The sequence below is a fragment of the Centruroides vittatus genome, unplaced genomic scaffold (genome assembly GCF_030686945.1).
Source record: "Centruroides vittatus isolate TY-2023 unplaced genomic scaffold, ASM3068694v2 contig_10, whole genome shotgun sequence".
In the NCBI taxonomy this organism is placed as follows: domain Eukaryota; kingdom Metazoa; phylum Arthropoda; class Arachnida; order Scorpiones; family Buthidae; genus Centruroides; species Centruroides vittatus.
The window spans coordinates 1,695,877-1,713,416 of NW_027120658.1; the positions used below are offsets into that span (position 1 = coordinate 1,695,877).

The 17,540-nt window shown below is 30.2% G+C and overlaps 2 protein-coding genes across 5 annotated transcripts; one reads left to right on the forward strand and one right to left on the reverse strand.

The window, feature by feature from the left end:
* The first annotated feature begins 5,392 nt into the window (after positions 1 to 5,392).
* Positions 5,393 to 15,496, forward strand: LOC136972279 (myosin light chain kinase, smooth muscle-like). 4 transcript variants are annotated; one of them, XM_067267014.1, is made up of 13 exons: positions 5,394 to 5,487; positions 5,572 to 5,667; positions 10,455 to 10,494; positions 12,211 to 12,260; positions 12,929 to 13,019; positions 13,252 to 13,458; positions 13,549 to 13,690; positions 13,968 to 14,167; positions 14,249 to 14,401; positions 14,478 to 14,538; positions 14,667 to 14,741; positions 14,858 to 14,927; positions 15,024 to 15,495. In XM_067267014.1, exons 4-12 carry the CDS (start codon positions 12,227 to 12,229, stop codon positions 14,906 to 14,908), a joined length of 1,014 nt encoding a protein of 337 aa, XP_067123115.1. In that variant the 5' UTR covers positions 5,394 to 5,487; positions 5,572 to 5,667; positions 10,455 to 10,494; positions 12,211 to 12,226; the 3' UTR covers positions 14,909 to 14,927; positions 15,024 to 15,495. The 4 variants fall into 4 exon arrangements, with proteins under 4 accessions (XP_067123176.1, XP_067123115.1, XP_067122969.1 ...); XM_067267075.1 differs by lacking the exon at positions 5,572 to 5,667 and having other exon boundaries at positions 5,393 to 5,487; XM_067266868.1 differs by lacking the exons at positions 5,394 to 5,487; positions 5,572 to 5,667 and adding an exon at positions 7,672 to 7,809 and having other exon boundaries at positions 15,024 to 15,496.
* A 47-nt stretch (positions 15,497 to 15,543) lies between these two features.
* On the reverse strand, positions 15,544 to 17,027 carry LOC136972970 (uncharacterized). The gene is made up of 2 exons (XM_067267675.1): positions 16,882 to 17,027; positions 15,544 to 16,228 (listed from the first exon to the last, which is right to left on the reverse strand). The coding sequence occupies exons 1-2, from the start codon at positions 16,943 to 16,945 to the stop codon at positions 15,693 to 15,695; spliced, it is 600 nt and encodes a 199-aa protein (XP_067123776.1). The 5' UTR covers positions 16,946 to 17,027; the 3' UTR covers positions 15,544 to 15,692.
* Between the last annotated feature and the right edge of the window lie 513 nt (positions 17,028 to 17,540).

The following is a 17,540-nucleotide window of genomic DNA, read 5'->3' on the forward strand; positions in this document are numbered from 1 at the left end:
TTATGCAGTAATTAATCGTCCAATTTCGGATTTTATAAGTATTTCTTTCATCTTGTTACATTAAAAGTTAAAATATTTATCTAAATTACTCAATGTATTCGGCCCACAAAACAAGAGCTACAGAAGGAATGTTGATAGGATTTATCGTTTGTATCAAATATATACAATAGGTAATTTTTTATGCAATTGCAATGTCAACATTATCATTTAAAGTGTTCATGTCTCCAATTCCAGATTCGTTGTCTGTTGTAATACTGGGATATTCACACTTATCCCGTCCACCTTTACAAAATGTTACTTGCAAGATGTGCTTCACTTCATTTACTGATTCAAAATATTCTTTTCAATTATGAAAACAAAGTGCCATTCAAAGTGACAAATATCTAACGGACTATTTAAATGATATTTTTCATTTCCATCAACAGAAGTTGAAGCACTATTATTCTTGTTGTAACTTCTAAAACAGTATTTTTGCAAAACTTAGTGTTTTCTTAAAAAGACACAATGTTGGCTAATAACATGTAATTTTATGTTATGCCTCTTATAACTGGTTTTACTAAGGACCAAAGACCATAAAATTAACTTTTTTATTAAACCTTTAATACTATGCATTTTGGATGCTACACATCCCTCTTCAGGCTAAACAAAAATTTTGAAAAAGGTACAAATGAATAAGGTGAATTATACAATTAAAATCATCACTGACATTTTGTTTTTTAGAAAAGAAAGTTTTCCAAGAAAAAAACCGTTCCGTAAGTCCATATCTCTTAGAAATCAGTATTTTTGCCGTTCTCTAAGACGGCTGTGGGAATGTTCGTGATTTCTGTTTTCTTTGAAATTTCTGTAAGATAATTTGTAACGTTTTTCCTGGGTTTCGTGAGGGGTTTCATTTTTAGGTCAAATTACTAAGGCAATTTGGAAATATAGAAGGAACGACATCGTCTTTTAATTGCGACTTTTCAGTGGTACCGTCATTACTATTCTTATCGTAAGCATTTCATTCTTTAATTATAAAGTGGGATGCAAAATGTCCTTCCCAAACGATATCTGTTGATTTGTAATTCTGTCTTCTCTGGGAATCATTCGCCGCCACTTCAGTAATGATTCCAGATCTTTAGGTCCTTTAAATAAACTTACGTTCTCCGAATACATGGCGTATCAGCCATTGCATCCAGTCACAAAACATGTTTTGCCCATCGTTAAACAGCACATTTCGAACTAATTCACCGAGAAAGACATTTTACCACTAATAAATGAAACAAACATTGTTACCCAAATATTTTTCGTAAGTAGTCATAAATAAACGAAACAACTATTTTTTGAATGCATACTAATAGAATCTAATAGAACACACGGTTACGCGTGAAAATAGACAACTACGATTATAGCGCCCTCTGGTATATAATATATGAAGAAATAAATAATCTTGGACGATTTTCAAAGGAATTCTCTCACCTTTCCTTCTTACACCTTGTATAAAAGTAACGACACTTGGTTCAAAGGACGCCATTTTCTGGTCGCCACTGGCTACCCACAAAGCCTGTAAAATATAATCTTTACTTTAAAAAATTCAGCAACGAGTTGCGTAACTTTCCCGGCTATTATGAAACATTAGTAGCAACAACCAGCAATTATTTATTGTGACATTAAAAATTGCAGCCTGGCATTGTGACAATCATATTTTTAATTTATTAAATTTAAAATATTTGCTCTCCACCTCAAATTAGTAGTGGCATGTCTCTGTACATCATACTTTTCCTCTAACAATAGAGTTGTGCCAGTCATCTATCTAACACCTTTCGGGAAATATTTGAATTGAAATAACGTGATATTCAGATTGTGTTGGACGTTCGTATATAGTTAGAGCGGAGCCTCCTGCCTCTAAGGTTTCCATATCTGTCTCGAATTTTATCTACCTTACTCCGTTCTCGAGATTAAGGGAAGACAGACAGACAACCGCTAGTGGGAATTTGTGTGTCTACGACTTTTTCAAATTGCAGTCAATGGATATATTAAAATTTAAGACCAATCTTTTAATAATGTGATAAAACCCAGAGGATTGGGACCAGGGAGGGTCAAAAACATCGAAAATATACTAAAAACTGTTTTTTCAATCGCTTTATCAATTTTCATTGAATCTCGTAGTAAGACATCGTTTCGAACCGTCGTAGCGATGCAAAAAGCGACTTTTTCTATCACACGGTTCTGTAAAATATTTACAAGTAGAACGCGTTACATTTCGTCATTTTCGATCGTAAACAGGAATTAGCCTCCAGTATTTAATATAGTGGCAAACATTCTAAAATAGATGAAGAAAGACGGAAGATGTATTGGAGAAAACGTTAAAAGGGCAAGTGTAAGCGGGAATATAAAATTCATTTTTGCCATTAATACGCACGATAGTCGCAATATTTCACAATATCGAAACACAGGTAAAGGTTATTTACATACATACGAGTATACAAAATTTCAACATTTTACGTCTTGTACCGATAAAGTTTCGTTCGATTCCAAAGCTCACGTAACACACTCAAGTACAATTTATACATTAATTTTAAATAAACAGTAAATAAAATTATCAGAGAGAAAGATTGTGGTTGCCGGAATTTGTAAGTGCGCAACTGCAGAGGAAGCGAAGGGGTGGGAAGAACAAAGTGCTCACGCGCAAACGGTTTGAGAGGGAAATGGGAAACGTAAAGATGGCCGTCGGAAGTGCCTAGTGAGCATGCGCGGATGTGACTATCACGCGGAAGATCGCGGTTGAAAGTGGCCATACTTGAAGATAAAAATTTTTGGCAACTACTGCACCAAGCGCAGAGGTGTGATAGACTAGTCGCTATTCGGTTATATCGACGTAAGTAAATGTAATACTACAAAAGCTTGCACACAAACGCAAACTACGAAAAACCCAGGAACCATATTGCAAATACACATCTCAGATAGTCATAGAAAATAATATAATCACAGATCAGATGTGACATTAGCTGATAAACCAAAAACTCACGCATCATAGATGCAGCTGCACCAAACACTCTCAATATCCAAAATATGTACACAATAAAATTAATAAATACTCAAAAATGTTTCCACAAAATAAAGCGTTTATGGAGAACGGATAAAACACATATTGCGCGTTTCTTGCAAGGGCATCACACCACACACTATGTCAATCTAGATACGCTGAAGTACGCTGCCATATTAAAAACACGCCACATTGTCAGGTAATTCTTACACACAGATACATACCCGAACAGCACGTAAATAAAATAATAGCTTGTTTCGTGGCTATGCTTTGACTTCGGTCAGGCATAACATTAAAGCCAGACAGCCTTATACCGATTTTACATCTCGTGTGCGAAACTCTTTCTTAACAGTGAAATGGGGTGGCGAAACCACTGTAAATATCAATATTTTTATTTAAAGAGGGTAACATTGAATGCCGAAGAATATAAAAAGGTTATTATAATAGTGTTTATCACATTCCTCGATATACTCTAACAACAAAGGAATTGCGAAAATCTTTTAAGTTACCAAATGTCATTAGAGAGAAAAATAATTGAAATTTATATATTACGAAGATAAGTTAGGCATAGTACCAAACTCGTCTTTTCTCGAGTATAAAGTTCCAGATTCAGAAGATAACTAGGCTGAATGTCCTGAATGTCATCAGACTTACTTATATTCATTGAAATTACATCATTGCCATCGTACTGCAATGCAATTTTTTTATTGTTAATTTGTTAATAATTAAAAAGCCAGCAACGAGTTATTCAACTTTCCCAGCAATGTTTGCTGACGCCATCTGTTATCATATTTTATTTTTAAAACCTTTTAATATCTTTACATATTATAAAATGGCTTATATTATATTATAAAAAGCTTAATTTTCAGGGTAGGGATATGTTTTATAAAAAATTGCAAATGCTAATAACCAGTAAAATTGTCATTAAGTCCGACCCTACTGAAGACACACACGACCCCTTTAATCTCTCCACCCCCTCGACCTTTAATCACCAAAATTTAATAGCATACTAAGAAACAAACCTCTCTGAAAAATGTCAGAAATTTTCGACAAAAAGCACAGGAGTTATTAAGCTTCAGAGAGGGTGAACTAAATCGTGCCCGCACACACACTAACATCTATAGATACAGAAAAAAAAAACCCGAATTTTTTTCATTTCTCGACGTTTCAAGCTCCCCGAGTCCAAAAATGTAAAAATCTTGGTGGGTCATTTTTTGACCAAATTGCCAAACTTTTCCTCTTATTTCGCATTTTTACTTTCTTGTCTGTTACATATAAGATTTTCGAAAAAAGCATTTTCGAGTCTTTCGTTTTCAGTTTACACTACAGTTATTCGACATTTCCTTCAATTAAAATGAACTTTATTTTATCTACATTTAGCCTTATTAGAGTAAATATCCTTAATAGCAATCGATTATTTTCCTCGCATTGTAAAGAGCATTTTCCTCCAATTCTAAGAAGCGAAATGGGCGGTTAATTGTTATAAATTTTCGATTTTCCGACTGCCAATGACTAATTCTACAAATTTCCTTTCTTAGAACATTTCGTAAAACGAATACGGGTACAAAAATTTGTTACGTTAGTCACAGATAGGAAAAGCCTGGGGTCAATCTTCTGTGGCTCCTCGGTAGCGAAACAAAAATTCGTACTGTACTTTTAAATAATAAAATTCGACGAAAATAAGGGAGGTTCCTTTCCCCTTAATACATCAGAAATGCAGTGGAACGAATCATTGGTAACAAACGTTTGATGCTTCCTAAATATTGGGCTACGTTATAAACACAGGCCCTATCTCGAGAACCCGCGTTTAAAACGTAATATACACGGGCCCTACCTGACCCCCCGAGATAGAACCCGCGTAAATTAATTGATAACAGAATTTTGGAAGTTACATATGTTATCACCTTACTCGTTTTAAACCGAATAATATAGAATAAAATATTTTTAAAATTATTATAAAAATTGCTTATTACACACAGCTTATTATTTTTTTTACTTTCGTTTAATTAGGCTAAATAATAAATATATAATATTTTATATTGTTTCAAAGAAAGTAATCACGTTAAAGAAGGAAGTAAAACATTATTTACAGCTTTATAACAAAATAGCTTATTTCCTTTCTACAGAATTTATTTATTAAAAATGAAATTAATATTGGAGAAATTATTTAAATGTTTTTATCAGCTTAATTGCAAGGATTTACTTCGATAACGGGACTTAAACACAGCGCACAAATATAAGAAAACGAAAGACAATTTTGAATCATTTCGAATATGAAATGAGCCCGTCATTGGTCAAAACTTTTACAATCTCTTTTATAAATATCCAATGACAGGTGATTTAAAGTACGGCACGTCATTTTGACGTCATTCACCCTCGTTGTAAACACGTTTCTTTTAATCATTACATTCATTCGATTTTTTACTTTCCCCGTAATCGGAGGTTTATTCGTAATATTGTAGCAGGTAAGTCACGCAGATGTTTATTAATAATTACGTAGAATACTTTTATAATGTTTAATAATATCGTTTCAACTCTATTAATATAAGGATAAGCGGAGACAGAATGTGGAGTAGCGAGCGACTAAATATAGAACTGTTGGTCCTTGTAGGGAATTAGTGCTTAAGCGAGGACACCAACACGCTGTGGGTGGATTGTTTATATTATATTTTTGTATATTTATTCAAAATATGCGCTTTATTAAACAAAAATTGCTTTGTAGTATTTTTTTCCAGGGTTCGAACTCTAAGCTCTTGTAGTATTTAGTATTATAAACGTCGACACGTCTTAGTTAATTGCTTATTTGGTTTGGTTTGATATAAAATCCCATTAAAATAATTGGTTTGAAGGTTTTAACACGGTTTTTCTGGTCTTTTTGACGAAGTGGTTTTGTTAAAATTAATGAGAGTTCATTAAAGAAAGACTCATTTGTGAAAGCCAACACTTATTTTAAGAATGATTTATGTTCGTTTGAAATTTTACCTTTGTCTTTTTAAATATTCGAGAAAGGACTTTTCTTAGAAAACTGTTAATTAATTTTAAAATAATTACACTTTATAACATTCGTGTAATTCATTTCAATTAATTACGTTTTAAATCGGACTTTTAAACATCAAATGAGTGAGCCATTAAGAAAACATTTCGTGTTTGTGAAATCGCTTGTTTCCTTGTTATGTATTTAAGAAAATAACGTTAAGTTTTAGTGATAAAGTAAACGAAAATAATTACTAAATGTAAATAACGTTAACAAATATTAATACAAGATGTCAATACACTCGTTTCCATCTTTAACACGCGTTGAACCTGACGTCATTCTACCGCTTTCAGGTGACTTAAGGTGTAATTAATGAACTCTCTCAGCCAAAAGCTTTACGCCAGGTAAACGCTCAGGTTTGCTAAAAACATATTTTTCCATTTATAATTTTCCACTTTCGACGCTTCCGTTAAACTTAATTTTACTATGGAAATTAGAAAAGTAAGGCAGAGAATTAAGGCGTGTAGACTCTTGTATTTATTTATAAACTTATATATAACAAAAATAGAGTTTTTATTATATATTAACTAAAAATTTCTCTGGCGTATACTCAGGTATTTCAGTCTTGTAAATGCTGATGCTATTATGCTATTAATACCTTTGAGAATGTCTTATTTACATGCAAAAAGTCATACTTTTATATAAGTATTTGGGTATAAATGTAAGCAAGTAATAGAAAAGATCAATTCTAAACTTAGTTGTATACACTACTCAATTGAATAAGTAATTATATGTTAAGTATATGATTCATACTTCCGTAACTAATCTCTATGCCTAAAAAATGAATAAATATTAAGAATTGCAAACTAGGCAATGTTACTCATAGTAAATTTTGAATTTAAGATCTTTATTTATTTTTTAATTAAGGCTTTGGAAGGTTTTCATTCACAGCAATTATGTAATTTAACTAATTATTACAATACGTAGGCTTATACTTTAATTTAAGAAAAAAGATATCATCAAATGGATTTTCTTTTTATTATTAAATTAAAATGTAAATTTTAAGAAGGAAAATAATTAAAATAAACTTAAAAGAAATCCTTTCTATAAACATTTTTATGGCTGTTCATTATCGAACATGTTTTTGTCGATTTTGAAATAGAAAATTGTGAAATTGGTGCTCTTTATTTTTAGCATTTCATATATTTTGGCATTCTAAAAGTATAAACTATTCAAACTTTGGCATTTAAAAGTTAAATTATTGTTCTGTCAGACTCCATTAAATTACGTCTACATTAAAATAAAAAAAATTTAACTGTACGTATAAGTAACACGCGCTTATATCGAAATTACATCACACGAATAAAAAAAATCACTGTATATAAATAAATATATTTTAGAAATGTAAATAAACTCTATATACGGTTTGCTATTAAATTATAGTAGATAAAAAAAAATTGTAAGAAATTTTTAACGGCCTTTTTTTAGTGTATGAGATAATGAAATTTAATATCGATTTCAAGTCATTTATTTCTACCCACATGCGGTCTAAACACGAAACTTTAAAGTTTTGCAACATTAAATAAGTGTAATAGATACACCCCATACTAAATTTAGAACTATTAACGATTAATGAATTCGTCTAAGAAAGTATTGAGTCACGCATCTAATTTTCACACATTATCCGGATTAAAATTGTACGCATTTTTTACATTTCGTTTGTAAGGAGGATGTACTTATGTTTAATGGATTGTCACCTTCGCCCATGCAGAAGTTACAACAGTTTAAATGTCGATTATTCATTTTAATCAAGGTAATGGAATATTTTAAAAAGTTATTTACATATTATACCTACTTTCTGCGCCGTTAATTAATAATTAGGATGTTCTTTCTACTTAAAAAATAATCGAAAAAAATGTTAAAAACGGATCGAATGTTGATTTTTTTAGAAAATTTAAGCAAAAAGAAATTATTCTTTGAACTTAATTGGTGTGTTACATAGACGGTAAAGTATATAATTGCAATTTTTAATTATTAATATGCTTTAAAATTACTGTAATTAATTAAAAAAACAAATATAGGTGAAATTATATATGCGATAAATTTTTTTTAAGTTTGGAGGCCATTTTGAAACGATTTATAGAGTAAAATTGCGTATAATATTTACGTTTCACCGGTTATAAGTAGAACACACTTTTAAAATTAAATTCAGAGCTTCGATACATTCGGAGATAAAATCGAAATAATCAATAAACAAAGCTAAAACAATAAGTAATTGTAAACTTGCCGAAATAGTTTAACACAATAAACACAAACGTTTTAAAGTATGGCGAGATTACGTATCTAATTTTAAAGATCGATTTATATATGCACGGCTGGTACGGGGAGGGAAGACGAAACCGGGGAAGAGATCGAATTACGGGCCATCTGACAATTTCGGCAGAATCCTCAGTGGGTCAAAGGTTACGAGTCCCTGGGCAAATTTTGATCACACCACCAGATCAAAATTTGTCAGAAGATAGTAAGAATGACGACCGGTTCTGACTTTATGGTATAATATTTTATAAATATCTGGGTTTTTTACTGACAAAACTTAAACGTTTCGGCACTTTAATTGGAAAATAAAATTTATAAATTTGCCTTTATCTTTTCACTCCATGGCTTGGCTTCGCATGTGTTAGAAAGGAATTTAAAAAAAAACAAATAAAAAAACAATTAGGCAGCGAAGAGTAAAATTCACACGATCCCTTCTACAGAAGGCGAACTGAAACTTTAGTAATTGGGTTTTTTTTTTTATTTTTTAACATTTTTCTCTTGGTTCGCACTCCAAAATCAAAGCAAACGTTGTGTTACATAAGAATAAAAATGGGACGAGAGCAATATTTAATGGCTGGCACTTTAAATTAAAGGAACATTTCAACAACACGACTCTAGTTTATTATTAGTTACGTCATTTTCCGTAAAAATGCAAGAAAAATCAATTTTCTTATAGAACGTGGCTGTCAATTCCTTTTAAAAATTACGTAACAGAAATTTGTAGGATACGAATTTTTTAAGAATTTTCTTCACAGATGTTATTGCTATTCCTTGTCGACTGTTATATTAATATTTATTATTTTCTTCAAATTTTATTCAAATAAATAAAATTCTTAACCCGGAATACGAGCGTACGTCTGACTGCTTTACGAAATGACATTAATATACTTTGTCGGTGGCCGAAAGCCAAAGATATGACCTGAAACTCCTCTAAAACTATTGTTGTATTACATTTCCTTTCTTATCGTTTTTCTTCGTCACACGTTTACTTTTAGTTCGGTCATCTGTACACGTGTCGATCGGCGGGTTATGTTTTAAATTAATCAAAATTCTGGCTCTACGTGCGAATAATATTAGGCCTAATTCTACCCAATACTTAATTTGTATAATATGAAAACATTCTATTTATGTTGTCATTTACACGAGTTATATTATTTTGGTTCGGAGGTACGGGAGACCACGTGACAAGGGTTATAGGTTATTTATTGCGTCGAATTTCTCGTATATTAAAGAGGTGTGAAGATACTTTTTTAAATATTACATAATTTTTTAACGTCGCTGTGGTTTTAACATATTGGGAACTTCATAATTAGTAGTTCGGGCCTCCGAAACCCAAAGAAGTCATTTTGATTTTTCGTAATTCTTAAACTACGATGTGGCCCTGTCGTTACGAAATTACTATATACATATAGGAAGAGTGACCAGTAAGGTAATAATCGAATCTACTTAAATCGAACCGAAGCCCTAAATTAAGTAAATCAATTGCCCGCAGCCCTAAAAACCCCACGAAAGACAAATGACACTGAATTTTCGTGTTATATTTTTCTGGACCGTTCGTTCTATCCTCGCACGTGGATTTCGTCGAAATGCGAAAAATAAACACGCTTCTGGTACCGCATTTAGTTTCAAGGACTTTATAGGAATGGGCATTGACAAGTTTATTTAAATTGTACAGTGGTGGACCCCGAGTCTAGCCCGAGAGTGGCGCCTGGTTAAAAATTTCCAAGTGTTTAAATCGGATTTTGTCAAAGAACTCTTTAAACTGACATTTCCATAACAGTTTATTCCTTGTTTTCTTTTTATTATTATATTTAATCTACAATTATTCTAGATAAGTGATTCTTTGTTTTCTTTAAATATATTTTCTTTATCTCAAAAAAAAATTAAAGATTATTTTGTATAATTGTAATTTATGAGACCTTAAAATATTTAATATCTTGAACAATTAAATCAGATTTTTTACTTTATATTATTTTATTGGATATTTTCATTTTATTAAATGAATCTTTGTTAATTATTCCATATTTTTTCTATTTTATACTTTTGTTATTATGATATTTTTGGAAAAAGTAACAAAAGATGATGATAATATTCTTATTTTTAAAAAAATGTTAATTGTTTTCATTTAAATTTTTTTTAAAGGTTTATTTATCCAAGAAATTGGGAGTACAACAAAGAAAGGGTGAGTGTTTTAGATATAAATATTTTCTTTTTATTATTTTATAATGATTAAATTATAAATTAAATCATAAAATAAGAAGTCAAATTTATAAAACTCCAAATTTTTTTTATATAATTCAAATATACTATTTTATATTACTTTATAAACTACTTTAATAGTGTATAAAGTTTATATAATTTAATATTGAGACAGTTTAAAATAAATTCGTTTTTAGATTAAAAATTTAATAACAAATTTTTAAATGATTACCTTGAAAGTATCATTTGATACGCTTTTAGAGTATAAACATAAGAAAGAATTTTAAAAACAAATCAATTTTTTTAAACGAACAATGGAGTCTTTATTTAAAATACTTCTATCACATTAAACAAAGTTAAATAATAATAAAATATATAAAATTATTTTCGTAATTATAAATAATTTAATAAGAAATTTAAATAAATTATTATTATTATTATTTTTTTAATAAAAATTCTATGAAATACTTTTACATTATTTCTTAAATCTTTATTTTCAAAAGCCCAACCACTATATTGAGTATAATGTTACTCTACTACTACTACTTTCAACTTGAAACAAAGACTTTTCTGTTTGAAGAAATTTCTTTTTCACGCTTATTACTCAATGTTAAATAACTGCAAACCATTTTTAGCTTAAATATTTTAGAATAAAAATATAAGAAATTCACTTAAAGATAATCAATTTTTTTCCTACTCTTCACTTTTTTAAAATTAATTAATGTTTAATTATTTTTTTTTATTTTAATTTTTTACTAATGTACTGTACATTTTGTAAAATATATTATTATGAGTTTTACAAATAACTACAGCTTCTTAAGTATTAAAATATTTTAAATATTTAAACATGATATTTAAGTACTTAAAGTGAAACAACTGATAATGACACTAGTGCTATATATAAATGTATTTTTAGTGATTAAGATATTGTTCATATTCTATTAAAATTCAATTTAATTTAGTAAAAATTAAGATTTTTAATTGTAAGTGAATAAATCAATTAAAAATTTTAATGAAATTTTAATAAAAAGATTAGAATTTAAACTTGTAAAATGTACATTTTTAATATTATGTACTAAAATATTAAGTTTTAAAAGAAATAACTAAGTTTATATTCAAAGTGAAGCTTGTTGTTAGACGTTAAGTAAAGGATATATTTGTATTCAGATAATAACATAAATAAATGTTAAAAATATTATGTTTAGAAGAGGAATTACAAACAAATATGTCGTGAAAAGAACATGGATCTATCTGTAAATATTAATAAATATGAAATAAGTTTACATGATATTTTGTAACTATTTAAAAATATTTATAAATGTGTTACGTAAATTATTTAAATATTGGATCGTAAGAATAAGTTGAGAGATAAATTAATAAACTGTTATACACTGAAACAATGTCTTTTAAGGGTTATTTTGAAGTAAATTGGTAAAATATTACAATGCCTGTATTGAAATGACAAAACAACTTTTATACTTAAACTATCCAACTTTGAGTTTAAATTGTTTTAGGTTTGTTAGAAATTAAGTTTATTATTTAAGGCACCCCAAAAGTCGTTTTGGGCTGCCTTAAATAATATTGATATTAAACTAGGCTACAATAAAACAGAATTGATTTATAAACAATGCAAAATATAGTAATAATAAAGGAATATTTTTGAAATTTTTAATAAGATTACGATTACTTAATGTTTCAGACCTAAAGTCCAAATCATGATTTATGTGGACGAAACAGACCCAGACGGAGGTAAATTTTTTTTACTTTTCTATATTAAATATATGGTGCCATCTGTTGTCAAAATTTGTAAATATTTATTTAAATAATGTAAATTATTCGGAAAGTAAAATACCGGCTAAAATGGCAATACATTTTAATGGTGTTTTAGAGAATGGCACCGTTTCCATCATCTTTTCCGCTCCGTAATTCGGTAAACATAACCAAACATGGTATTTAATCACTACGTAGTGTGTACAGTACGTAATGTGTGTACGTGCAATGAACTGTAGTGAGGCGGGGTGAGGTGATCCCATCTTCAGTCTCGAAAAAACACGACTAATAAAATATTTTTTAAAGATATATTCAAATTATTTGCTTTAAAGGATATTGTAGAGTTTTAAAGACTTAATTACAAGTGATCTAACCAGAAATAAATATACTGTACTACAAATATTATAACTTATTTGAAAAGTTTGCATACAATTTCAGTTGAAATGTGTGGTCGTTATTAAAAATTTTCTAGAAATTTTGACATATTAAATTTTCGAATCCCTCTTTCTAAAAAGAGATTTTCGCAGAAAGGACTCTATAAATATGATTTATGTAAAAATGTCTTGGTAATCCGTCCATTTAACAGGCAGTTTATTTAAATATTATTATAACGAATTATAAATTATATATTTTATTTATTTTATTAGAATTGGAACCACCCTTCGAGCCAAAAAATGTAACGGTTAAAAAAGGAGCCGATGTAAAAAGTGAATATTCTTTGCACGAAGAATTAGGAAAGTGAGTTTTATTTACTTGGTAATTATTAGACACGCAAAACTAAATTTAATTATTAAATTTACTTTATTTTACATTGTATTTTTTGCCTTAATTGAAAATAATTAGTTTTTAAATGCGATTAAAATCGAATATATAATATTTCATGAGGTTAAGATTACTTTTAAGTTTGTTTTTCCTCAGTATTTTAGTGTATTAGCTCGTTTACTTACGTAACATTGTGAACTAATTATAGAGGAAAATTTGGAGTGGTGTACAGATGTACCGAGAAGACGACGGGTCGCCAGTTGGCGGCAAAATTTATTAAAACAATTCGAGCCGAAGATCGTAAAGAAGTGGAAAGAGAAGTAGAAATCATGAGGTATCTTCAACATCCTCGACTTTTACAGTTATACGACGCCTTCGACGACGGAAAAAAAGAAATGTGTTTGGTCCTAGAACTGTAAGGATACAGAGTTAAATAAAAAGAATTTAAGAATTTTCTTAAGAGAAATTAATAAATGGAATGGAATCTTTGTTATTTTCATTTCAGAATAGAAGGGGGAGAGTTGTTCGAAAGGATTATCGACGACGACTTTGTTCTAACGGAGAAGGCCTGCAGCATCTTTGTCAGACAAATCTGCGAAGGACTCGAATACATGCATAGCAAAAATATTCTTCATCTGGATATGAAAGTAATTATCTTGTTAATTACAGTTTAATTTGGACATAAAAAGTAGTTTCCTAAGGCCATGATACCGATTTTTTAGAAGAAAATATTTCCTCCAAAAAATTCCCTCCAAGAAGTCGACACTGTACGCGATGCCCCTAATTCAAATTTATCTGGTCCCCACGAAGCTATACCGAAAATAACCTTTAAAATTTTTCAAAAATATCTATATTTGTGCCCCTGCCACCACAGTCAATTATTTAATTATAATAAACAGATAATAAAATAGACATTTTTCCCAGCCAGAAAATATATTATGCGTGACTCGAACCGGAAACAGGATTAAATTAATCGATTTTGGCTTCGCGAGGAGATTCGAACCGGACAAAAAACTTCAGGTGCTGTTTGGCACGCCCGAATTTGTGGCACCGGAAGTTGTTAATTTCGACATGATCGGTTACGAAACAGATATGTGGAGCGTGGGAGTCATATGTTACGTCCTGTAAGTAATCTTCCGTTAATTTAAATAAATATATTAATCTAAGGATTATCGTCGAAGGAATTAATAATTATCCTAATTTAGATTATCGGGATTATCGCCATTTATGGGAGATAATGAACTGGAAACGATGGCCAACGTTACAAAAGCAGAATACGATTACGACGACGAAAATTTTGACAATATTTCGAACGAAGCTAAAGATTTTATATCAAAATTGTTAATAAGAGATAAAGAGTATGTGTATATATATACGTATTAACCCTAAGTTAATTGTAATTAATTAATTTTTTTTACTAATTAATAATATCAGTTCTGGTTTAACTAGTGAAAGAATGAGCGCTACGCAATGTCTCGAACATCCTTGGCTCAGGGTAAGAGGAATACTTTATAATTTTATGCAATTTCTAATGATATTATCATCATTGTACTGATCGTAATTAGTGTCAAATACAATTATTAGGCTAGCATTTATAAAGATTGATTTTAACCTTTTTTAAAGCGTGATAAGAAGAAAGAAGAAACAAAATTAGACAAGAGCAGGTTAAAGAGATTTGTCATTCGAAGAAGATGGCAGGTATTAGGCAGGCTTAATATTATATTTTTTATTATATTAATATTTTCTTCTGTGGAAAAATTATCAAAATAAAGCTTCTTAAAACAATTTTTCCATTTTTTTTTTTTTTTAAACAGAAAGCCGTCAATGCTCTAGTAGCTCTTAAAGCAATGGGGGCCATTATATAAACAAATAATGTACATAAAGGTATAAATTTTTTTTAAATTTGTTATATTATTGAATGTTAATAGCTACGTAACGTTATTAATTTAATTTTTTTCTTAATTATTTCTCTATTAACAGAAGGATAAATGATGACCGAATAGAAAATCATGTCATTTATTTTTGATAATTTCGCGAGTTACCTCTGATTTGTTCACGAATATCATGTTTCGGAATGAAAAATAATGTTGAAAAATATGTACATTGTTAATAATAATTAAATTTAAATTATATATAATTAATAGTTAGTTAAATTTTAACGCCTTAACGAGAATATATAATTACGTATCAGTTTTATCAGCCGTTAATTAGTAAGTGAAAAGAATTAGTTCTAAATTTTAGCTGTTTATAATTATATTGTAAGTCTATAATATTCATTTACGATTATATTTTTATTTTACTGTCTTTATAAATGCTTTAAAAATATAATTCCTGTATATAAAAGTCATTCGCGTAAATTATGTAATACAATTATTTCGATTAATTACGATTAAAAGTTTATTTTATTATAAATAAAAATATGCCTACGCATTTATTTATTTACTTTATAGGAGGAGAAGAAAAATATATATATACTTGGAATTTTGATTGGAATAAATACTTTTTATATGAAAGATTGCATTTTATTAATTTTCCTTTCGATATAATTTTATATCTACATCAATATTTTCTTTTTGTATACATCTTGAGGTTATAGGAGATATCCAAATAGGATACAAAGGACTTTCATCAAATTCTAAATGATATATTTTAATGTTTGTTACCGGATCTTCCTATTCTTGGCGTTAACATTGCTCTTCCTATGCGAGGATTTAGGGCTCTCGTCTTGATTTCTGAATCGGATCTTCCAATTCGTGGAGGATCTAACTGGCCCCGTTTGCTGACGTCACCGCAAATTTCGTTCCTTTTACCAAATCGTGCGCCGGGAATTAACTGTCGAGTCGATCGATCCAAGTTGTCTTCCCAGTTTGATTCCTCCGCTTCCTGATCGTAATCGATCGATCTCTTTTTACGACCGATTCTAGGCTTTAAGGATACGATCCTCTTTGAAAAGGGGAATAAAATATAGGAGGGTTCGTGCTGATCGTTATCTTCTAGGAAATCCCAAGCATCATAAAATGATCTTCCGACTCTTGGAAATGGTATTAGTTCTTGTCTCTTGCCCACTCGAGGAAATGGAATTAAACCTTTTGGTTTCTCTCTTTCTTTCCATTCGGAATCTGATCTTCCCACTCTTGGGAACGGAACTAAATCTTGCCTTTTATCTTCTTCGTAATAGTCAAATCCTAAAATAGCATTTAAAAAAATTAACTCTACCGGTATTTCAATAATAAAACGAGGAACTATTTAAAAGGTAAACAAAGATAAAACACGGTTCGGGTATAAAGGTCAGATTGGGTTTTATTTCTTACTTAAATTCAGTAAGTTACGTTTTAATTCTACTCATTTTGGGTTAGCCTAAACTCGGAAAGAGTTAGCCAAGTTGAACGAAGGCAGGAGAAAAAGCCAGAAACCAAAATCATCCACAAAAAAACAATTTGGTAAGTCGGGATCATACTCGAAACCATGACAGTGGAGCGTTATAGCTTCACGGGTCCGAGACGAATTTGAATTATGGGGGCGCCCATGTATAGTATTGATTTCAGACATTTTTGGGAAAATAGTTTCTTATAAAAGATCGGTATGGGGGCCCCAGTCGATGGGGGGGCCCCCAGAATTAGTTCTAAATTTGCCCTCGGGATAATGCGACACTCGCCGACAGATGATTATCTTATCAAGCGGTTAGTTAAGAACTAGATTTAATTTAAACGTAGATTCAATTATAAATCTTTACATAATATGCAAATTAAGTTTTCTGCATTCTAAAATTAAAAAATTTGGGAAAATCACTCCAAGCAACTAATTAGTTAGAGAAATACAATAAAATAAAGATATTTACCAGAACACCAATCGACATAAATAAGGCATAAACTTATCACAAATAGGTATCTGAGTTGTAACATGGTCGACGGTAGGAGTGTAAGAGGCAACGACGTTTCTTGTTCACCGTCTCTGCTCCGGATGAGAATCTTGCGCTCTCGCAACTTATATATATATTTATGTATAGGCCTACGAGGAGGTGGAGTAAATCTTATCACATTCAGCCGTATCGGCGTGTTCGAAATGAAAACGAATAGTGGATTTAATATCGCGGATGTCCCGAACCCCCCAAACTAGATTAAATGTTGTGTTGACCATCAAACCGGCGAAGCAATTGGTTCCCGGATGAAAAATTTTCCTCCGAGGAATCATCTGGTTAGTTGAAAGATTGGCGTGGGGATTACTTCCATTGCAATATCGAACCTCCATGGATTATCTTTAAGTGCTAACGGCTAATCATTGTATAGGGGATACATAATTGTCACCATTATGACGGCTCGTTAACCACGGGTAACAAGACGAATGTTTTTTTGTCTCGAAAGCCCACTTTTTTAATCATCCGCTCAGTAAAAGATGTAAATTTAAATTAAAAGTTAAACGGATGTGCCTCGGTAATATAAAAAGGATTTCCTTTTTTTCAATTTATGGCTTTCATTTTGATTAAATTTAGATTATTTT

Excerpts from the sequence above, each read along its gene's own strand:
- LOC136972279 (XM_067266868.1), top strand. The coding sequence starts at position 7,785 with ATGTCGATTATTCATTTTAATCAAG. Across the intron at positions 13,459-13,548 it reads ATGTGTTTGGTCCTAGAACT|AATAGAAGGGGGAGAGTTGT; the intron begins GTAAGGATACAG and ends TTTTCATTTCAG. Across the intron at positions 14,402-14,477 it reads TTGTTAATAAGAGATAAAGA|TTCTGGTTTAACTAGTGAAA; the intron begins GTATGTGTATAT and ends TAATAATATCAG.
- LOC136972970 (XM_067267675.1), bottom strand. The coding sequence starts at position 16,945 with ATGTTACAACTCAGATACCTATTTGTGATAAGTTTATGCCTTATTTAT. Across the intron at positions 16,229-16,881 it reads TTATGTCGATTGGTGTTCTG|GATTTGACTATTACGAAGAA; the intron begins GTAAATATCTTT and ends ATGCTATTTTAG.